General features: G+C 43.7%; 1 protein-coding gene across 1 annotated transcript in view; it reads left to right on the top strand.

Annotated features, from left to right (window-relative positions):
• Window positions 1-792: 792 nt before the first annotated feature.
• The window catches only part of LOC311133992 (olfactory receptor class A-like protein 4), a gene marked incomplete at both ends in the record, with an annotated part of 35,963 nt that continues 12,166 nt past the window's right edge, over window positions 793-24,589 (top strand). The window contains 4 exons of the mRNA XM_084167612.1: window positions 793-1,056; window positions 1,399-1,662; window positions 1,827-2,081; window positions 2,375-2,568. Coding sequence (XP_084023738.1) covers window positions 793-1,056; window positions 1,399-1,662; window positions 1,827-2,081; window positions 2,375-2,568 — 977 coding nt within the window. The remainder of the gene's footprint in view (window positions 1,057-1,398; window positions 1,663-1,826; window positions 2,082-2,374; window positions 2,569-24,589) is intronic.

Raw genomic sequence — 24,589 nt, 5'->3', positions numbered from 1 at the left:
TCACTGTTCAAAGAAACCTACCATTAAAATTATAGACTGATAATTTCTTTGTCAGTGGGCAAACGTACAAAATCAGCAGGGGATCAAATACTTTTTTCCTTCACTGTATGGAACGGCACATCATGAACAAAATACAAGCCAGATTCTTAGACTTTCCAATGTTTTCACTATTGTACATTGTTTGTATTACATTATAATTTGGGAAACTATGCTCTAAGATCATAGTCCAAAGCTTTTGTCTGAACAATATTTTTGAAATAAAAATGCTTTTAGGTGATCTCTTGCCTTGATTTTATGAATGGCATCAAGTGATTACTTCCTATTCAGCACCACAACCAAACACACCTCTCCCTTCTTCCCTGGGGAAGCTAGTGTGGCATCCTAATTAACCTAGCTGCTAAGGAAACATGATTCAATTAGACTAGCTGATTAATCTCCTGTTCCATTTATATGCACTCTCAGCTCCCGGTAGCTAAACTCTGAAACGCCCACATTCCCATGGGTATACCGTACCCCTGGTCTAGCAGTGATTGGTTGGGTAACTAGGGAAATGCCATTTGCTGTGATTTTTAGGTGGATGGGTATGGCAGGAACTACTTTGTATTTGTCTTGTGTCCATGGTGATTTTACATTGGTATTTCTGTGGGAGGTTGTGCTTGTGTTCAATGCTACAGAAAGAGTGAGTGTTAATGAAAGTGTACCTATAATAGATGGGCAGCAATCAATATCTATTTTGCTGTGCATTTGTATTTATGATCTACAACTAATTCAGTAGCTGAGATGGAGACCCCAATGCCGGAGCTGAGAGATTCGGAGCCAGTGGGGATGGGGCTCCATGTCAACACGTCTCCCATCCAGAATGCCCTCTACATCATCTTGGTCCTGCTGGGTATCGTGGGTAACGCCACGGTGGTTGGCGTGATTAGTGAGAGTGTATTCAAAGACCCCAGTGGAGGACGTAACTCAGACATCATCCTGCTAAACATGGCCCTCTCCAATCTGCTCCTGTCTTTCTTCAGGAACATCCTGCTGGTCGTGTCTGACCTGGGGCTAGAGGTAAGGAGCTGACTGGGACAGGGGTCGGGCACTGTGGTATGGGGTGCCATGAAGAATGAGGGCTGTATGTGGGTGCTTGAGAGTATGGGGATTGTGTTTGGTTTGGGCTCTAAGTAAAAGGGTTTTGATTTGGTATTTGAGATATTGGAGGGATGTGGGCTGGTCTTGAAGGAATGGTACTTTAAAATGCAAGGACTAGGGTGTGGTCTGTAACTAGAGATATGCTATGTGAATGAAAGCAATCTGACAATATACCGTGGAATACTTACTGATAAGACCATTGTTCAGGTTGTCACTATTGTGTACACACACATACAAATTGACACCCAGCTCTCTCTCTAGCTGATGTCTTCCAGAGACTGGTGTCACGTCCTGATGGGGGTGTGGGTGTGGCTTCGCATAGTCAACGTGTGGTCAACACTCTTCCTCAGTGTGTTCCATTTCCAGACACTGAGGCGCGTGGCCCCTCCCTCACGGACTGTTCACGGGCTCCGCAGGCCCCCCAAGACCCTCCTGATTAGCCTGGGCCTCATCTGGTCTCTCAACCTGATCTATGCTATACCTGCACATATCTACTCTACCAACGGAAACAAGAACAGCACAAAGGTAGGACCCTGATATAATAGAAGCACAGAGGTAGACAATAGGTGATGTGTTTTATTTTAATTGTGGGAAACTGTATAAAAAACCTTCTCTGCCTTCTCTCCCCCTCTCCTCTCATTTCCTCTCCTATCCTCGGTCTCCTCTACCCTCTTCCCGCTCCCCTCCAGACCCTGATGTTGGTCAGCAGCACCACGCGCCCCCTGCTGGGCTGTGTGTGGAACTTCCCCTCCAGCTACGACGGCCTGGCCTACGCCACCGCCTCCATGGTGATCCACGAGATCCTGCCTATCATCCTGATGGCCATCACCAACCTGGGCTCCCTCTACACGCTCTACACCCACGGCAGGACCCACAACCCCGCACACATGACCCAGGACGCGCCCGTCATCAAGAGGATACCGGCTGAGATACGGGCTGCCAAGGTGAGAGAGACTGGAGGGGATTCAGGATGATGCCTTGTTATGTGGCCTGCAGCCTGCTTATTGTGGATGGAAAGAAGTACGACACATGCAATGTGGACCTGTAACATTGCTATTGTCCTAAAAAATATATTTAAAAAATGTTTACCGAGGTGTTTATGATCCTGGTGTGTTTTCAATAAACAGTTATTATAGACAATGCGTGTGTATATTTTATGACCGTCATGCTAAGAGAGGAAGAAAACAGGTAAATAGTTTCACAGTATTTTCTTTCCTTGCCTTCCCTCTCTCTCCAGGTGATTGTAGCCCTCACCATCCTCTTTATTGTGTCTTGGGGAAGCAGCATCATCTCTATCAACATTTTAAACTACAACCTAGGTTCATCAGCCAGGTTTCTCCCGGTAATAGCTCGCTTTGCCAACACCATCTTCATCGCCATTTCACCCATTGTGCTGGCAGTGGGTCACCGGCGGCTGCGTGCTGTCATTAAGTATTTTTTTACTCACTGACAGATCCCACACCCTGACACACACTGCAACTAACATTATGGGGAAGTCAGTGGAAAATATTATACTTGCCTTCACATAGCCTAAAAATTTAGTAGAATTACATGTTTGTTGGCATTCCTCTAACCATTGGCAAAAATAAGAGGCAGTCCGCGCTCTTTTAAGGTACTTACTACTGAATAGTATATGTTCCAGGTGCGTAGGAGCCCAAATAAATGCATTAAGAAGGAAAGAAATTCCACAAATAAACTTTTAAGAAGGCACACCTGTTAATTGAAATGCATTCCAGGTGACTACCTCATGAAGCTGGTTGAGAGAATGCCAAGAGTGTGCAAAGCTGTCATCAAGGCAAAGGGTGGAGATTTGAAGAATCTCAAATATAAAATATTTGTTTAACACGTTTTTGGTTACTACATGATTCCATATGTGTTATTTCATAGTTTTGATGTCTTCACTATATTCTACAATGTAAAAAATAGTAGAAATAAAGAAAAACCCTGAATGAGTAGGTGTGTCCAAACTTTTGACCGGTAGTGTGTGTATTTATGTGGCTGTAAATACTACATCATCATCATCATCATCACTTGAGTAAAAGGAAAGATACCTTAATAGAAAATGACTCAAGTAAAAGTGAAAGTCACCCAGTAAAATACTACTTGAGTAAAAGTCTAAAAGTATTTGGTTTTAAATATACTTAAGTATCAAAAGTAAATGTAATTGCTAAAATCTACTTAAGTATCAAAAGTAAAAGTAAAAGTATAAATCATTTCAAATGACTTATATTAAGCAAACCAGACGGCTCAATTTTCTTGTTTTTTATTTATTTACGGATAGCCAGGGGCACACTCCAACACTCAGACATAATTTACAAACGAAGCATTTGTGTTTTGAGAATCCACCAGATCATAGGCAGTAGGGATGACCAGGGATGTTCTCTTGATTAGTGTGTGAATTGGACCACTTTCCTGCCCTGCTAAGCATTCAAAATGTAATGAGTACTTTTGGGTGGAGTAAAAAGGACAGTACATAATTTTCTTTAAGAATGTAGAAAAGTAAAAGTTGTAAAAAATAGAAATGATAAAATACAGATACCCAAAAACCCTACTTAAGTAGTACTTTAAAGTATTTTTAATTAAGTACTTTACACCACTGATCATCATCCTCAATCAGCCGATGTTCTTCAATACACCAGGGAAAAGTGGAAAGAGGCATTTTCTACCATTTGAAATTATGGTGTAGTGTACAATCCACTGCTATAATATTTAGGTTGTAAATTACAGTATATTCCACGCATGAACTGAATGTCATTGATTCACTGTAAACTGATGATTTTAGCTGATGATACTGTAGCAGTATATAGAAATATTGATATTGTACAATCTTGCATGGGACAGAAATGGCATTTACTGTGAGGGAAAAAAGTATTTGATCACCTGCTGATTTTGTACGTTTGCCCACTGACAAAGAAATGATCAGTCTATAATTTTAATGGTAGGTTTATTTGAACAGTGAGAGACAGAATAACAACAACAAAAATCCAGAAAAACGCATGTCAAAAATGTTATAAATTGATTTGCATTTTAATGAGGGAAATAAGTATTTGACCCCCTCTCAATCATAAAGATTTTTGCCTCCCAGGTGTCTTTTATACAGGTAACGAGTTGAGATTAGGAGCACACTCTTAAAGGGAGTGCTCCTAATCTCAGCTTGTTACCTGTATAAAAGACACCTGTCCACAGTAGCAATCAATCAATCAGATTCCAAACTCTCCACCATGGCCAAGACCAAAGAGCTCTCCAAGGTTGTCAGGGACAAGATTGTAGACCTACACAAGGCTGGAATGGGCTACAAGACCATCGCCAAGCAGCTTGGTGAGAAGGTGACAACAAAGAAGAAACACAAAATAACTGTCAATCTCCCTCGGCCTGGGGCTTCATGCAAGATCTCACCTCGTGGAGTTGCAATGATCATGAGAACGGTGAGGAATCAGCCCAGAACTACACGGGAGGATCTTGTCAATGATCTCAAGGCAGCTGGGACCATAGTCACCAAGAAAACAACTGGTAACACATTACGCCGCAAAGGACTGAAATCCTGCAGCGCCCGCAAGGTCCCCCTGCTCGAGAAAGCACATATACAGGCCCGTCTGAAGTTTGCCAGTGAACATCTGAATGATTCAGAGGAGAACTGGGTGAAAGTGTTGTGGTCAGATGAGACCAAAATGGAGCTCTTTGGCATCAACTCAACTCGCCGTGTTTGGAGGAGGAGGAATGCTGCCTATGACCCCAAGAACACCATCCCCACTGTCAAACATGGAGGTGGAAACATTATGCTTTGGGGGTGTTTTTCTGCTAAGGGGACAGGACAACTTCACCGCATCAAAGGGACGATGGACGGGACCATGTACCGTCAGATCTTGGGTGATAACCTCCTTCCCTCAGCCAGGGCATTGAAAATGGGTCGTGGATGGGTATTCCAGCATGACAATGACCCAAAACACACGGCCAAGGCAACAAAGGAGTGGCTAAAAAATAAGCACATTATGGTCCTGGAGTGGCCTAGCCAGTCTCCAGACCTTAATCCCATCGAAAATCTGTGGAGGGAGCTGAAGGTTCGAGTTTCCAAACGTCAGCCTCGAAACCTTAATGACTTGGAGAAGATCTGCAAAGAGGAGTGGGACAAAATCCCTCCTGAGATGTGTGCAAACCTGGTGGCCAACTACAAGAAACGTCTGACCTCTGTGATTGCCAACAAGGGTTTTGCCACCAAGTACTGTCACGGTCATTGAGAGACGGGTCAGACCAAGGTGCAGCGTGGTATGCGTACATGTTTATTAAGACGAATAAACACTTGACAAAATAGCAAAACAACAACAAAACAAAACAAAACGTGAAGTCCTATGGCCTATACACACAACAAGCCTAACAGGAACACAAACAAGATCCCACAACTAAGGTAGGCAACCAGGCTACCTAAGTATGATCCCCAATCAGAGACATCGAGCGACAGCTGCCTCTGATTGGGAATCACACCCGGCCAAACCTAGACATACACATACTAGATCTCCAACATAGAATATAAACACATAGAACTCAAACTGAAACTCACACCCTGACCCAACCAACAAGAGTTCTCTAGGTCAGGGCGTGACAGTACCCCACTCCCCAAAGGTGCATACCCCGGCCGCAACAACCTGACTCATTAGGGGAGGGTCCGGGTGGGCACTCCGGGCGTGACGACCTCTCCCTCTCTGCCTCCCCGTTGCGCCCCTAGTCTGGTCTGGACCTCGGCGCGATGCTTCCCCTCTCCTTCCTCCCGCGATGCACCAAGCCCTGTCTGGACCCTGGTGTGGGAGGCCCCGACCCTGGAGAGGGGCTGACGTCTGGGCCTGGAATGGAGCCGCTGACAGGAGCTGAACTGGACCCCGGTGGAGCGGACTACTCTGGCTCCGGAGTGGAGCCGCTGACCGGAGCTGGACTAGGCACCGGTGGAGCGGACTGCTCTGGCTCCGGAGTGGAGCAGCTGACCGGATCTGGACTGGGCACCGGTGGAGCAGACTGCTCTGGCACCAGCCGTACCGGGCTGGGGACACACACCACTGGTCTGGTGCGAGGAACAGGCATGGGCCGCACCGGGCTGGGAACACGCACCACTGGTCTGGTGCGAGGAGCAGGTACGGGCCGTACCGGACTGGATACACGCACCACTGGTTTGGTGCGGGGAGCAGGTACGGGGCGTACCGGGCTGGCAACACGCACCACTGGTTTGGTGCGGGGAGCAGGTACGGGCCGTACCGGACTGGATACACACACCACTGATTTGGTGCGGGGAGCAGGTACGGGCCATACCAGGCTGGGAACACGCACCACTGGTCTGGTGCGAGGAGCAGGTACGGGCCGTACCGGACTGGATACACGCACCACTGGTTTGGTGCGGGGAGCAGGTACGGGGCGTACCGGGCTGGCAACACGCACCACTGGTTTGGTGCGGGGAGCAGGTACGGGCCGTACCGGACTGGATACACACACCACTGATTTGGTGCGGGGAGCAGGTACGGGCCATACCAGGCTGGGGAGGCGCAATGGTGACACAGTGCGTAGAACCTGAGCAGGATATACTGGACCGTGGAGACGTACTGGAGGTCTGGAGTGTACAGCTGGCACAACTCGTCCTGGCTGGATGCCCACTTTCGCACGACCCGTGCGGGGTACTGGCACAGGTTGCACTGGGCTGTGAATGCGCACTGGCGACACAGTGCGTATCGCCGCATACCTTGGTTCCTCAATGAACACACGCTCCTTTTGTTGCCTGACCAGCTCCTTTCTCCGTGCATCCACTACTTCCTTCTCCCTACGGGCCTCCTGCAGCGCCTCCTCTTGAAGGGAGCTCTTCTGCTCTAACCTCGCCATCAGCCCCCGTAACGTGGTGGCCTCCTCTCTTAAACTGCTGATCCGCAGGTCTTGGAGGACCTCTAAAATAACAGCCTCCTCCTCTACAGTCAGCCCTTTCATGGCCTCCTGCTGCTTCGTCGACCACCCCGTGTGCCCCACCCCCAACATTTTTCTTGGGGTTGCCTCTCGGGTCTCCTTCGTCGATTCGCCTTTTGGAGTCGCCGTCTCTCCTCCCTCGCTGCCTCTGTCTGCTCCCAAGGAAGGCGATCCATCCCAGCCTGGATCTCTTCCCATGTCCATGATCCCTTACCATTTAATATCTCCTCCCAAGTCCATAATTTCTGCTCCTCCTGGGCACGCTGCTTGGTCCTTGTTTGGTGGGATCTTCTGTCACGGTCGTTGAGAGACGGGTCAGACCAAGGTGCAGCGTGGTATGCGTACATGTTTATTAAGACGAATAAACACTTGAAAAAATAACAAAACAATGAAACCGTGAAGTCCTATGGGCTATACACACAACAAGCCTAACAGGAACACAAACAAGATCCCACAACTAAGGTAGGCAACCAGGCTACCTAAGTATGATCCCCAATCAGAGACAACGAGCGACAGCTGCCTCTGATTGGGAATCACACCCGGCCAAACCTAGACATACACATACTAGATCTCCAACATAGAATATAATCACATAGAACTCAGAGTTCTCTAGGTCAGGGCGTGACAAGTACTAAGTCATGTTTTGCAGAGGGGTCAAATACTTATTTCCCTAATTAAAATGCAAATCAATTTATAACATTTTTGACATGCGTTTTTCAGGATTTTTTGTTGTTATTCTGTCTCTCACTGTTCAAATAATCCTACCATTAAAATTATAGACTGATCATGTCTTTGTCAGTGGGCAAACGTACAAAATCAGCAGGGGATCAAATACCTTTTTCCCTCACTGTATATACAGTGGGGGAAAAAAGTATTTAGTCAGCCACCAATTGTGCAAGTTCTCCCACTTAAAAAGATGAGAGAGGCCTGTCATTTTCATCATAGGTACACGTCAACTATGACAGACAAATTGAGATTTTTTTTCCCAGAAAATCACATTGTAGGATTTTTAATGAATTTATTTGCTAATTATGGTGGAAAATAAGTATTTGGTCACCTACAAACAAACAAGATTTCTGGCTCTCACAGACCTGTAACTTCTTCTTTAAGAGGCTCCTCTGTCCTCCACTCGTTACCTGTATTAATGGCACCTGTTTGAACTTGTTATCAGTATAAAAGACACCTGTCCACAACCTCAAACAGTCACACTCCAAACTCCACTATGGCCAAGACCAAAGAGCTGTCAAAGGACACCAGAAACAAAATTGTAGACCTGCACCAGGCTGGGAAGACTGAATCTGCAATAGGTAAGCAGCTTGGTTTGAAGAAATCAACTGTGGGAGCAATTATTAGGAAATGGAAGACATACAAGACCACTGATAATCTCCCTCAATCTGGGGCTCCACGCAAGATCTCACCCCGTGGGGTCAAAATGATCACAAGAACGGTGAGCAAAAATCCCAGAACCACACGGGGGGACCTAGTGAATGACCTGCAGAGAGCTGGGACCAAAGTAACAAAGCCTACCATCAGTAACACACTACGCCGCCAGGGAATCAAATTCTGCAGTGCCAGACGTGTCCCCCTGCTTAAGCCAGTACATGTCCAGGCCCGTCTGAAGTTTGCTAGAGTGCATTTGGATGATCCAGAAGAGGATTGGGAGAATGTCATATGGTCAGATGACACCAAAATAGAACTTTTTGGTAAAAACTCAACTCGTCGTGTTTGGAGGACAAAGAATGCTGAGTTGCATCCAAAGAACACCATACCTACTGTGAAGCATGGGGGGGGAAACATCATGCTTTGGGGCTGTTTTTCTGCAAAGGGACCAGGACGACTGATCTGTGCAAAGGAAAGAATGAATGGGGCCATGTATCGTGAGATTTTGAGTGAAAACCTCCTTCCATCAGCAAGGGCATTGAAGATGAAACGTGGCTGGGTCTTTCAGCATGACAATGATCCCAAACACACCGCCCGGGCAACGAAGGAGTGGCTTCGTAAGAAGCATTTCAAGGTCCTGGAGTGGCCTAGTCAGTCTCCAGATCTCAACCCCATAGAAAATCTTTGGAGGGAGTTGAAAGTCTGTGTTGCCCAGCGACAGCCCCAAAACATCACTGCTCTAGAGGAGATCTGCATGGAGGAATGGGCCAAAATACCTGCAACAGTGTGTGAAAACCTTGTGAAGACTTACAGAAAACGTTTGACCTGTGTCATTGCCAACAAAGGGTATATAACAAAGTATTGAGAAACTTTTGTTATTGACCAAATACTTATTTTCCACCATAATTTGCAAATAAATTCATTAAAAATCCTACAATGTGATTTTCAGGATTTTTTTCCCTCATTTTGTCTATCATAGTCTACGTATACCTATGATGAAAATGACAGGCCTCTCTCATCTTTTTAAGTGGGAGAACTTGCACAATTGGTGGCTGACTAAATACTTTTTTTCCCCACTGTACCAGGCTACACCAATACTTTTTTTTATATATAGGCTTCTGCTTTACAATACATGACATAATAAAACCTATTTCTGATGATTTCTTCTATATATGTGCTGTATAACGATACTGTAACTGTGAATTACATTTTCTTGACATACTCCAAACTTTACATTGGATACTAACATATGATTACAAACATTGGTTTGCAGTAAACTTGAAAGATTGTACATACTGGTACATAGCTAAATATTGTATGGGAAATGGTATTTACCCTCTATTATTCCTTCTGTTCAGCGCTTCAAAAAGATCACATTTGAAAATGTTATCCTGTATTTTTTGCTATTGGATTAAATGTTGGTTAAAATGACTAAACAGTGAGCCTACCATTATCTGATGTGTTGGTGACTAAATGGAATGTTCTCATGTTTTTTCACGGAAAACGAAGATTCTCCATGAATGAAGCAGGGGTGAAAGATGTGTTCAACTCCAACGTATGCTCAATCAAGTGTTATCAGTTTTTTAACTTTTGTACTAAGAGTTTAAAAAAATGTGTCAAAGTGATTGCGAACAACTGTATTCATTAATCACACTATTCCTGTCCTTTCCCTTCACACTACAAGCTTACTGGCCTGCCTATTTTCTTTCCTTTTGGGAATGGACATATAATCATTACCTCTAATGACCAACAGAGAACTGATGAGTCGAATCGATCAGATATTAAAATTCAATGCTCTCAAATTAAAGATCTTCACAGATATATAGCTTATTGTGACCAACTGCCAGTAGGTGTTGTGTTAGGTATTAGACTTTGAGTTTTATTACCTACAGTGGGGGAAAAAAGTATTTAGTCAGCCACCAATTGTTCAAGTTCTCCCACTTAAAAAGATGAGAGAGGGCTGTAATTTTCATCATAGGTACACGTCAACTATGATCGACAAAATGAGAAAAAAAAATCCAGAAAATCACATTGTAGGATTTTTTATGAATTTATTTGCAAATTATGGTGGAAAATAAGTATTTGGTCAATAACAAAAGTTTCTCAATACTTTGTTATATACCCTTTGTTGGCAATGACACAGGTCAAACGTTTTCTGTAAGTCTTCACAAGGTTTTCACACACTGTTGCTGGTATTTTGGCCCATTCCTCCATGCAGATCTCCTCTAGAGCAGTGATGTTTTGGGGCTGTCGCTGGGCAACACAGACTTTCAACTCCCTCCAAAGACAGGGACGGCTTGTTCAATAGGGCGATATGGGCGACGCACTGCCAAACGGGAAAAGGAAGGGATTTTTTTTCTAATCAATTATATCACGGCAACAGCAGTTATCAGTGTTCACGTCTGATCTGCCAGCCACTAAATGTCAAATCAGGCTAAAGTCGTGCTTCAAATGGCCCCGCCCGTTTTTGGGGCGATTTCAGTCAAGTTGAAAATCGCCCAGAAGTCTCTCATAGCCTGTCATGTAAAATCTATTTTTTTCACATTTCAAAGCTTTCAATACATTCTCTATGGGTGTCTGTGGGCTTGCACTTACGCGCTTTCGTCATGCGTGACGTAACGTTGAACGTAACTAAGACAATGGCGGCTAGAAGCGTCTCTGTTGCGACCTGCAGTGCGGCGTTATTTTATGTTTTTAATTTGTAGATTTAGTTTACAAACATTCTGCCAACCATGGATTTCCAGTGGTTGGTTTTGGACTGATCTTGTTGATCGTGTACATACCCGCTACGAACGGACTAAATAATGAAAACGCTGCTGGCAGCTGAATCCCAATACAGCTGGGAGACTTGGCTGGATGAGTCCCGGACAGAGAAGTGGAGCCGGCCACCTTCACCCTGGTCAGAGCGGACCGCGATCCTGGTAAGAGAGCGACTCTGTACCCCGACATTGAACTGCTTTCTGTGTCATTGCGACCTTACTATCAATTCAATTCAATTTAAGGGCTTTATTGGCATGGGAAACGTGTGTTAACATTGCCAAAGCAAGGGAAGTAGATAGTAAACAAAAGTGAAATAAACAATAAATATTAACAGTAAACATTACACTCAGAAGTTTCAAAAGAATAAAGACATTTCAAATGTCATATTATGTATATATACAGTGTTGTTACAATGTGCAAATAGTTAAAGTACAAATGGGAAAATAAATAAACATAAATATGGGTTGTATTTACAATGGTGTTTGTTCTTCACTGGTTGCCCTTTTCTTGTGGCAACAGGTCACAAATCTTGCAGCTGTGATGGCACACTGTGGTTTTTCACCCAGTAGATAAGGGAGTTTATCAAAATTGGGTTTGTTTTCGAATTCTTTGTGGATCGCTGTAATCTGAGGGAAATATGTGTCTCTAATATGGTCATACATTTGGCAGGAGGTTAGGAAGTGCAGCTCAGTTTCCACCTCATTTTGTGGGCAGTGTGCACATAGCCTGTCTTCTCTTGAGAGCCAGGTCTGCCTACGGCGGCCTTTCTCAATAGCAAGGCTATGGTCACTGAGTCTGTACATAGTCAAAGCTTTCATTAAGTTTGGGTCAGTCACAGTGGTCAGGTATTCTGCCACTGTGTACTCTCTGTTTAGGGCCAAATAGCATTCTAGTTTGCTCTGTTTTTTTGTTTGTTCTTTCCAATGTGTCAAGTAATTCTCTTTTTGTTTTCTCATGATTTGGTTGGGTCTAATTGTGTTGTTGTTGTTGTTGTTGTCCTGGGGCTGTGTGGGGTCTGTTTGTGTTTGTGAACAGAGGCCCAGGACAAGCTTACTTAGGGGACTCTTCTCCAAGTTCATCTCTCTGTAGGTGATGGCTTTGTTATGGAAGGTTTGGGAATCGCTTCCTTTTAAGTGGTTACTATCTGCCCTGTGAGTTCCCCCAATTGTTTGTTACCGTTGTGTACTGTTGATAATCACAAGTTTACTGGAGAACTGAGACCAAGTAGAGACTTTGGACAGGGTGGATATGGTATAATAAAGGCAGTTTATTCAGAGGTAAAGATATCTGGAATCGCGTGCACGGACTCGTGCACGTGTGTAGGTCACCTAAATCATCAGAAAAATTGCCCCTCCTGAGAATTTTTTCAGGAGCCGCCACTGTCCAAAGATTTTCTATGGGGTTGAGATCTGGAGACTGGCTAGGCCACTCCAGGACCTTGAAATGCTTCTTACGAAGCCACTCCTTCGTTGCCCGGGCGGTGTGTTTGGGATCATTGTCATGCTGAAAGACCCAGCCACGTTTCATCTTCAATGCCCTTGCTGATGGAAGGAGGTTTTCACTCAAAATCTCACGATACATGGCCCCATTCATTCTTTCCTTTACACTGATCAGTCGTCCTGGTCCCTTTGCAGAAAAACAGCCCCAAAGCATGATGTTTCCACCCCCATGCTTCACAGTAGGTATGGTGTTCTTTAGATGCAACTCAGCATTCTTTGTCCTCCAAACACGACGAGTTGAGTTTTTACCAAAAAGTTCTATTTTGGTGTCATCTGACCATATGACATTCTCCCAATCCTCTTCTGGATCATCCAAATGCACTCTAGCAAACTTCAGACGGGCCTGGACATGTACTGGCTTAAGCAGGGGGACACGTCTGGCACTGCAGAATTTGATTCCCTGGCGGCGTAGTGTGTTACTGATGGTAGGCTTTGTTACTTTGGTCCCAGCTCTCTGCAGGTCATTCACTAGGTCCCCCCGTGTGGTTCTGGGATTTTTGCTCACCGTTCTTGTGATCATTTTGACCCCACGGGGTGAGATCTTGCGTGGAGCCCCAGATCGAGGGAGATTATCAGTGGTCTTGTTTTTTTTCCATTTCCTAATAATTGCTCCCACAGTTGATTTCTTCAAACCAAGCTGCTTACCTATTGCAGATGCAGTCTTCCCAGCCTTGTGCAGGTCTACCATTTTGTTTCTGGTGTCCTTTGACAGCTCTTTGGTCTTGGCCATAGTGGAGTTTGGAGTGTGACTGTTTGAGGTTGTGGACAGGTGTCTTTTATACTGATAACAAGTTCAAACAGGTGCCATTAATACAGGTAACGAGTGGAGGACAGAGGAGCCTCTTAAAGAAGAAGTTACAGGTCTGTGAGAGCCAGAAATCTTGCTTGTTTGTAGGTGACCAAATACTTATTTTCCACCATAATTTGCAAATAAATTCATTAAAAATCCTACAATGTGATTTTCTGGATTTTTTTCCCTCAATTTGTCTGTCATAGTTGACGTGTACCTATGATGAAAATTACAGGCCTCTCTCATCTTTTTAAGTGGGAGAACTTGCACAATTGGTGGCTGACTAAATACTTTTTCCCCCCTATGTATATGATATAATTGGGCTATTTATCATTAAAGCAATCAGTGTATTTAAATTGTTTTCCAGTTATTCATGATCTGTTATAATTCTCCATGATCATTCCAAAGATGATACTATTTGAACCCTTTAACTGTTTCTTCTTGAAAAACATGTTGAAAAAAGTATTTAACCTTAAATTCCTAATACTAACAACTCAAATAATTACTTCCAATAGTTTTTCTTCAACTTCATGTTTATTTAGGAAATAACAGAGCTCTACCAGGCGGTTGAGAAGTCGAAAGAAGGTCATATCAGCAATGCCATATTAGAATGGCAATTTCCAAAGCATTTTTTACTAATTTCAACAATACAAAAATTACTTCAGGTCTGATACAATGGCTTTTATAGGTAGGTAAGCATTGTTAAATAAGGGCTGATGTCAAATGTTAACAAATTATGGTAATGTTGTATGTCCAAAGATTAATATTCAATTACATTGAAATGAATGCATTTTCAAGTGGTGTATAATGCAATATCCCTCAAAAAAATCCCTTCTTAAATTAAAAATGATCCAGGTTCTTCCACAATGTTTCCCACATGTTCAGATTACATTTTGAGATAATATATAAGTGCAGTTCTTTTTATTACTATTATAGACATTATCTTATAGCCAGGTTTTCCCAAACTCGGTCCTCCCCATTTATCTGTACAGTTTACAGAATAAAGATGCGCAAATCTCCTTTATTGCATTTCCAGTAAGTTGCCTGACTAGCATGGACAAAAGACTACACAGCAACAATGAAGACTACAGCCTAACACCCAATGTGGGAGAAAGTAGAGGGAGGTGGAGGAAGGTCAGATGGGTAGAAGGATGGAAAGGCACAAAAAATGGAAATGGTGGCATGGAGATGATGATTGAATTGGGGACTTGAAATGACTTATGTAATTGACCGCTGATGACTAGACTACAGACATTCTGACAGACACACACAAATTTGAGTAATCAAGGTGACAGACAGTGACACATTCAATACCACTTTGCACAATCTTGCCTGCATATAGCTGATCTAGGGTGTAATCATTAGTCCAACAGTGGCAAACAAGAGTTTCTATTGGACAAATTCATGTACGTTTATCCCAGTTTCGTTGAGTTTCCGTTCAAGAAAAGTTTTTCAACAGAATCGGCAGAATGAATAAACCCCTGATCACACGCAAACACAGTTCACTTTCATAGCAGCCAGATCATTGTATAATTCCTTCTCGCATCGACATGCTCTCCTCCTCTAACCTTTTCCCTTCACTTGTGGACTTCAGTGCAAAACACATTAGTTGTCTGTGACCAGGCAAAAAAAACTTTCCAAGCCAAACCTTCATAATATAAATGCTAATCGCTACACACAGCCTACATCATCGTCACCATATTAGCTAATGTTAAGTCAACAACATAACTACTAGAACTAACACGTTAGTTATCCCGCTACAATCATGCAGTACAGTGTACAAGTACAGTTAGCAAGCAGTTTAGCAGTTACACCAGTGGCAATAAAGTAATAAAACCAAAAGCTTACCTTGACTTGGAAGAGTTCCAGTGTTGGATAACATAGCATCCCTCTCTGTTCGAGCCGGGTGTTTGAGTAGGCTAAACTAGCTATCTGCATTCACCAGCTAAGTAAGTGAAAGTTAAAGTAAAAATAATATATATATATATATATATATTATATATATATATATATATATATATATATATATAGCTAGCTCTCTCTCTCTCTCTCTCTTGCTTCTCCTTCATTTTTGAAGAAATGTGTGTGTTCAAAACTGTTCAACTATTGTCTTTCTCTCTCTTTGAGTCAACTACACACCACATTTTATGCACTGCAGTGGTAGTAAGCTGTAGCTTATGCTTTCAGTACAATATCAATTCTCTGATCCTTTGATTGGGTGGACAACATGTCAGTTCATGCTGCAAGAGCTCTGATAGGTTGGAGGACGTCCTCCGGAAGTTGTCATAATTACTCTGTAAGTCTATGGAAGGGGGTGAGAACCACGAGCCTCGTAGGTTTTATATTGAAGTCAATGTACCAAGAGGAGGACGGACACTAGCTGTCCCCGGCTACACCATGGCGCTACCCTACAATGTGATGTTGAGGCTACTGTAGACCTTTATTTCAAAACAGTGTGTTTTAATCAATTATTTATTGACGTGAATATATTTAGTATAGTATTATCAAAACATTATAACTTTTAATGTTTCACAATTTAAAAAGAAAAATGAAATTCACTGAGGAGGATGGTCCTCCCCTTCCTCCTCTGAGGAGCCTCCACTGGACTAGTGTTGATTATTTTAGAAATATATAAATGATGAGCACACCAAAGCCGCAGGGAGACCTCAGCCATAGGAATGGTATTTCCTCCATCGACACTAGCAGAGGCAATACAGGCACCACTATGATATCTGGCAGACCATGTGCAAGGTGGAACAGGGTGGGCCATGGCCATGGAGGGAGGAGTGGCACCAATATGTGCCAACCAGGTGACGGAGGGGGGAATCAGGGCGCTGTAGTGTATTAGGATTATGGAATGTTGTTTATCTTAGTTCAAATGTAGCAGTTGTAGGGTGACGCCCCAGGGGGGATAGGTGATTGGACGAAAAAGGGAGCAACCCATTTATTGCCATTGTTTATAAGTATGAGCTAGACAAAGAGCGGGCAGAAGCATTCAGATTAATTTGGGACATTTTACATGTACATTTTAGTCATTTAGCAGACGCTCTTATCCAGAGCGACTTACAGGAGCAATTAGGGTTAAGTGTCTTGCTCAAGGGCACATTTACGTCATTTAGCAGACGCTCTTATCCAGAGCGACTTACAAATTGGTGCATTCACCCTATAGCCAGTGGGATAACCACTTTACGATTATTTATTTTTTAATTTTAATTATTTTTTTTATTTTTTCAATTTAAAGTTTTATTAAGTTTTCAATCAACCAACCAAACACATTCCACATTCACAGATGTGAATTAAAAAAGAAAAAAATTAAAAGAATAATAATAATAAAAAAAAATGTTTTATATATGTATATATATATACATACATATATATACATACATACATACATACATACACACACAAATAATAATTATAACAAAATTTAAATTATAGAACTTGCAGCAGCACTATCAAGGTTCTTATTAGCTATTTCCAGCCTTAGCTGAGATGACGAGCCAATAATTAGTTTTTAGGTTTTACAGCACCTTACACAACACGCATCTGCCCATCTCCCTGATTCCCCCATTCACTCTGTCCAATTTGAAATATAGTTGAGTAGTGGAGACCAGAGTCTATCAAATTTGGGCTGTCTCTTGTGGAGGTCATAAGTGAGCTTTTCAAGGGGGAGAAAGTCAACAATCTGGTCAATCCACATTTTAAATGTAGGAGAAGTATTAGAGGCCCACAATAGAAGAATACATTTCTTAGCAAAGTATGTAATGGTCAATTTTTTATTTTTTTAATATATATTTTTTTATTTTTTTTTGGGGGGGGGGGGGGGTAGAAGGATTACTTTATCCTATCCCAGGTGTTCCTTAAAGAGGTGGGGTTTCAAATGTCTCCGGAAGGTGGTGAGTGACTCCGCTGTCCTGGCGTCGTGAGGGAGCTTGTTCCACCATTGGGGTGCCAGAGCAGCGAACAGTTTTGACTGGGCTGAGCGGGAACTATGCTTCCGCAGAGGAAGGGGAGCCAGCAGGCCAGAGGTGGATGAACGCAATGCCCTCGTTTGGGTGTAGGGACTGATCAGAGCCTGAAGGTACGGAGGTGCCGTTCCCCTCACTGCTCCATAGGCAAGCACCATGGTCTTGTAACGGATGCGAGCTTCAACTGGAAGCCAGTGGAGTGTGCGGAGGAGGGGGGTGACGTGAGAGAACTTGGGAAGGTTGAACACCAGACGGGCTGCGGCATTCTGGATGAGTTGTAGGGGTTTAATGGCACAGGCAGGGAGCCCAGCCAACAAAGAGTTGCAGTAATCCAGACGGGAGATGACAAGTGCCTGGATTAGGACCTGTGCCGCTTCCTGTGTAAGGCAGGGTCGTACTCTCCGAATGTTGTAGAGCATGAACCTGCAGGATCGGGTCACCGCCTTGATGTTAGCGGAGAACGACAGGGTGTTGTCCAGGGTCACGCCAAGGCTCTTCGCACTCTGGGAGGAGGACACAACGGAGTTGTCAACCGTGATGGCGAGATCATGGAACGGGCAGTCCTTCCCCGGGAGGAAGAGCAGCTCTATCTTGCCAGGGTTCAGCTTGAGGTGGTGATCCGTCATCCATACTGATATGTCGGCCAGACATGCAGAGATGCGATTCGCCACCTGGTTATCAGAAGGGGGAAAGGAGAAGATTAGTTGTGTATCGTCAGCGTAGCAATGATAGGAGAGGCCATGTGAGGATATGACAGAGCCAAGTGACTTGGTGTATAGGGAGAAAAGGAGAGGGCCTAGAACTGAGCCCTGGGGGACACCAGTGGTGAGAGCACGTGGTGCGGAGACAGCTTCTCGCCACGCCACTTGGTAGGAGCGACCGGTCAGGTAGGACGCAATCCAGGAGTGAGCCGCGCCGGAGATGCCCAGCTCGGAGAGGGTGGAGAGGAGGATCTGATGGTTCACAGTATCAAAGGCAGCAGACAGGTCTAGAAGGACAAGAGCAGAGGAGAGAGAGTTAGCTTTAGCAGTGCGGAGAGCCTCCGTGACACAGAGAAGAGCAGTCTCAGTTGAATGACCAGTCCTGAAACCTGACTGGTTTGGATCAAGAAGGTCATTCTGAGAGAGATAGCAAGAGAGTTGGCTAAAGACGAAAAGAAAGAAGGGATACTGGTCTGTAGTTGTTGACATCAGTGGGATCGAGTGTTGGTTTTTTGAGAAGGGGTGCAACTCTCGCTCTCTTGAAGACGGAAGGGACATGGCCAGCGGTCAAGGATGAGTTGATCAGCGAGGTGAGGTAGGGGAGAAGGTCACCGGAGATGGTCTGGAGAAGAGAGGAGGGGATGGGGTCAAGCGGGCAGGTTGTTGGGCGGCCTGCAGTCACTAGTCGCAAGATTTTATCTGGAGAGAGAGGGGAGAAAAAGAAGTCAGAGCATAGGGTAGGGCAGTGTGAGCAGGACCAGCAGTGTCATTAGACTTAACAAACGAGGATCGGATGTCGTCAACCTTCTTTTCAAAGTGGTTGACGAAGTCATCCACAGAGAGGGAGGAGTGGGGGGGGGGGGGGGGGGGAGGATTCAGCAGTGAGGAGAATGTGGCAAAGAGCTTCCTAGGGTTAGAGGCAGATGCTTGGAATTTAAAGTGGTAGAAAGTGGCCTTAGCAGCCGAAACAGATGAAGAAAATGGGAGTGAAAAGGGAGTGAAAAGATGCCAGGTCGGCAGGGAGTTTAGTTTTCTTCCATTTCCGCTCAGCTGCCCGGAGCTCTGTTCTGTGAGCTCGCAATGAGTCATCAAGCCACGGAGCTGGAGGGGAGGACCGAGCCGGCCGGGAGGATAGGGGACACAGGGAGTCAAAGGATGCAGAAAGGGAGGAGAGGAGGGTTGAGGAGGCAGAATCAGGAGATTGGAGGGAGAAGGATTGAGCAGAGGGAAGAGATGATAGGATGGAAGAGGAGAGAGTAGTGGGAGAGAGAGAGCGAAGGTTGCGGCGGCGCGTTACCATCTGTGTAGGGGCAGAGTGAGTAGTGTTGGAGGAGAGCGAGAGAGAAAAGGATACAAAGTAGTGGTCGGAGACATGGAGGGGAGTTGCAGTGAGATTAGTAGAAGAGCAACATCTAGTAAAGATGAAGTCAAGCGTATTGCCTGCCTTGTGAGTAGGGGGGACGGTGAGAGGGTGAGGTCAAAAGAGGAGAGGAGTGGAAAGAAGGAGGCAGAGAGAAATGAGTCAAATGTAGACGTAGGGAGGTTGAAATCCCCCAAAACTGTGAAGGGTGAGCCATCCTCAGGAAAGGAACTTATCAAGGCGTCAAGCTCATTGATGAACTCTCCAAGGGAACCTGGAGGGCGATAGATGACAAGGATATTAAGCTTAAATGGGCTAGTGACTGTGACAGCGTGGAATTCAAATGAGGAGATAGACAGATGGGTTAGGGGAAAAATTGAGAATGACCACTTGGGAGAGATGAGGATTCCTGTGCCACCACCCCTCTGACCAGATGCTCTCGGGGTATGCGAGAACACATGGTCAGACGAGGAGAGAGCAGTAGGAGTAGCAGTGTTTTCAGTGGAAATCCATGTTTCCGTCAGTGCCAGGAAGTCGAGGGACTGGAGGGTAGCATAGGCTGGGATGAAGTCAGCCTTGTTGGCGGCAGAACGGCAGTTCCAGAGGCTGCCTGAGACCTGGAACTCCAGGTGTGTGGTGCGTGCAGGGACCACCAGGTTAGAGAGGCAGCAGCCACGCGGTGTGAGGCATTTGTGTAGCCTGTGCGGAGAGGAGAGAACAGGGATAGGCAGAGGCATAGTTGACAGGCTGCAGCAGATGGCTACAATAATGCAGAGGAGATCGGAATGAAATGAACTAAACATCTGGGAAAGGAGAGAGCAGGCCTCCCTCACCAAAAAAATGATATATAACTCTCCCAACTTCCACCTCAGAAACTATAATTGTTTCACTGAACCACCCGAATAAAACTCTCCCAACTTCCACTTTAGAAATTAGAATTGTTGTAAACTACAGCAGACTGTTATCAGTAGCAGTAATTAAGTACAGCAGCTACCAACCACCTAACGTTAATGCCTCGGATAATGAGGTTAGAAAAACAGCTGAATGGTGGCAGCTAGCTGGCTCAATCACAGGTACTCTTAAGCATGAAATAACATTGGAAACAACTAACCACAGTTGCTAAAAGTTACCAGTAGCTACCCGCTAGCTAGCTAGCTAGCTTTGTTGGTCCAAGTAGTGGGTAAGCTAGCCTCGTGCTTCGCCGGGGTCCGCCGAATACAATACTTACCTACAATAATTACCTACAATAATCTACAATAACTACCTGAGTAAGCTACCTATAATACCAAACTACAATACCTACCTACAATCTAAATACATGGTTTAAGCTTTACTCAACACCATATAAGAAGCCAAGCTTACCTTTCATAACGCAGCAATGATTAAACGTTGGGTAGCTAGCACAAAGACATTGTATTTAGCTACTACAGTACAGCCAGCTGGTAGTGTTGGCTAGCTAGCAATGGCTGCTGTGTTGACTTTGTTTGAAAAACGGCGTCGCTGCGAACGAATGTAGCTGGCTAAAAGGATATTGTTTTTAGTTGCTACCGTTGCTAATAGCTACTCACCAGCTAATCCAGGAGGTGAGTTAGCTAGCTAGCTTCGTGCTACACCCGGCACCGCCGAATACAAAAGTAACCTACAATAACTACACAACAACTACCCACAACAGCCCACGATGCCTACCTATACTACTTAATAATATACAGCCCACGATGCCTACCTATAATACCTAACTACAATCTAAATACATTTTATGTATGGAAGGTTTCATAAGGTACTCTTAAGCGTGAAATAACATTGGAAACAACTAACCACAGTTGCTAAAAGTTACCAGTAGCTACCCGCTAGCTAGCTAGCTAGCTTTGTTGGTCCAAGTAGTGGGTAAGCTAGCCTCGTGCTTCGCCGGGGTCCGCCGAATACAGTCCTAACCTACAATAATTACCTACAATAACCTACAATAACTACCTGAGTAAACTACCTATAATACCTAACTACAATACCTACCTACAATCTAAATACCTACAATCTAAGCTTTACTCAACACCATATAAGAAGCCAAGCTTACCTCCTGCTAGAGAAAACACAACCTCTCCCGTCTCCCGTCTCCTCCTGTCCTTTCTCTGTCCTCCTGTCCTCTCTGTCCTTTCTCTCTCTGTCCCCCTGTCCTTTCTCTCTCTGTCCCCCTGTCCTTTCTCTCGGTGCTTCTCCAGACACCGCGGGTCTGTAACTTAAGCTGTAAGCTTGTGATATGAATAAATCTTATGATCCAGGTTCAGTATGAGCGGACTCCTTTGTTCATCAGCAATAATTGCCAGCATTTACTCGATACGCCAAATGGCGCCCAACGTGGGGCTGGTCTGCATCTCTCCTTTGCTTCATTCGTAGCCGCCAAGCTAACTCGTTCTGAAGTCATGGCCAGAAAAGGGTGAGTTTTTCTCACAAGCTTTGGAGGTTGTTAGTTTGGATACTACTTGTGTACACTGGAGGAATGTACCATTACGACTGAAATGTGCCTCATGTGGCGTTATTGCGGTCGACTAGGAGTCTGTAATAATTATTCTAAAATGTGGTTGCATTGGTAAACGGTGAATAATTGGAATTTTAGAGCAATCGATGGTAGGGATTAAGGCAGATATGCGCATACATTAAAGCACTGTACCGCGTAAGACCCCAGGGGGGCCATTTAGAATGGGCCGACAAATCCGGTTGCGCGTTAGAATGTGCAGTCGGTGTGTTTTAAAGAAAACTCGGGTTGATGGAATTTATCTGATTTGTGATTATTGCTCGACTTTCGTCCGACGGGGGGTCCGCTTGGGTGTAATTTCTCAATAGATTGTCATTAAAACCCACGGTAGCACAAACAGTAGGAAAATAAGTCAAAAGAAAAGGGCAGTGCAGGATGCTTATTGTGTGGGGTAGGCCAGAGTTAGTTAAAGGCTAATGCTAATGCTAATGCTAAATGCTGGTTCATGCCACATTGTACATAAAGGTTAATGCTAAATGCTAAGGCTAAATGCTAATTGTGTTGCGTGCTACATGCTAACGGGTGTCCTTAGAGGTCCCATTGCGACGGGATAAAGCCTCTTAAATTATATTTGTGTGTGTGTGTAATTCAGGTTCTATGTTTTGTGAGCGCTGTTAAATGTTGTTGACTATGAGGGGAAAACGGAGGTACAGCAGGACTGTTAAACTCCCTTCCACGGTGAAAAAGTATTTTTGAATGTATCGCGCATGCGTGGGATTTTACTAGACTGGGCTGCAGGGGGAGACAGAGAAACACAGACGAGGGAACAAAGAGGAAAGATTTGAAAATGAATTAAATCTTCTAGTTGTTACATCGGCTGTTGGTTAAAGATGAAACTTGTTTTGTGACCTATTGAATTGATAAATTAGATATATGTTGACGGATTATAATGAATTAAATTAAATGACGGATTAAAATAAAATAAAAATATTTTTTAGCGATCTATTTAGTCCTGAGTTTAGTCTTAGAGCGAATGTGAATGAAGGAATATTGAATATGGTTGAAGTAACTCAGTATTGCATTAACTACTAAAATCTTTTCCTGTGTCTCTGTTCTTTCGTCATATGAGAGGAGCAATAGGACGATACGACAGGAGAGAGAGAGAGAAAGAGAGGGGGTGCTGACGTACACGACACGTGACGCGACAGAGGATCAGTCAAAAGGTTTTGGTACTGGTCTGGTTACAAAATCTTCCCCTACAGGATATTTGATGTTATGACAATTTCACATAGGCTTGGCAAATACTGATTCATAAAAAATTGCATTTTAGAGTCTCTGGCATCACTTGGATTTGATTGGAATTGTGTTGGGAATCAAGGACTGACATTATTCTGTAAAATTAAGATAATTAGGTGCTTATAGAGCAAGGGGGGTTATGGGAATTGTAGTGTTGTAAGGTTAGAAGGCTTTGTTTTTGGGATTGCTTTGAAGTTGACTAACTTACATTTACTTTCCTGATGGGTTGTGGTAAGATAACCACCACTAATATTAGAACATATAAATTGGTAAGATATGATATAGAAATAAAAAATTGGTTTTAATTATTCATAATTTTTAATTGATTTTTTAATTGATTTTTTATTTTAATTATAAATGGTTTTTGAATAAAAAAATTAATAGATTTTTTTCATATTCATATTTTGGTTAAACAGATTTTATTTTTATTTATTTTTTTGGGTTGTTTGGTTTATATTAATAATTAAAGGGGGGAAGCCATAGGCTATATAGTCTAAAATAAAATAATTCACGATAAAGGAATATAAAAGGGTTGTTACAATGGGGAAAAACGACATCAAGGCTATGAAAGTCATTACACCGGTTGATATAGTACAAAATAGTAATCATTTAACTAAAGTAGTGTTAGGTTATCCGGCAAATGAAACAAAAGTTGCCCTTCATTCTCAAACAAAAACTGATAAAAGATTCCAGCGATAAGATAAACAAAGGTATAGAGAAGGTGACAGAAAAACTAATGGCAGAAGTTAGTACACCTTTCTCACATACGGATTCAGCAAAGACACCCACCTTACGAGAAGGAAGTAGAGCTTAGGGATGCTTATCCTCAGCTTCCAGTGATCCTCCAGCAGGGTGATTATTGCATCAGAGATGAAGATGAACGAATAATAGATAGAGGACAAGCAGAAACGACGATAAAGATGAATCCAAAACTCCAAAAGGAAGAAAATGAGATGTCTGGAAGAGAAGAGTGAGGTTAAGGAAGATGGAACTTGAAGAAGATGATGAAGATCAGAGTGATTGAGAAGAGATCATGGGTGGATATGACTCTGTGATCAGAAGGAAGTTGGCAAGAGAGGAAAGAAGGATACTAGAGATTTGATCTCTGATGGAAGTTGAAGGAAGAAGGATACAAGAGATTCGAGTTCAGATGAAGACAGCGATAAAGAGGAGACTAAAGGTGCTGTGTATTCAAAAGGAGTTTGTCCTACAAGGACTGGCACAGAAGAAATAGAAGAAGATATAGACCGATGCTTATCATGCCTGGATAAAGCGAATAGTTTAGAAGAAGTAACAC

The sequence above is a fragment of the Coregonus lavaretus genome (assembly GCF_964263955.1).
Source record: "Coregonus lavaretus genome assembly, chromosome: 8".
Lineage (NCBI taxonomy): Eukaryota > Metazoa > Chordata > Actinopteri > Salmoniformes > Salmonidae > Coregonus > Coregonus lavaretus.
This window is presented reverse-complemented; position numbering and strand designations above follow the sequence as displayed.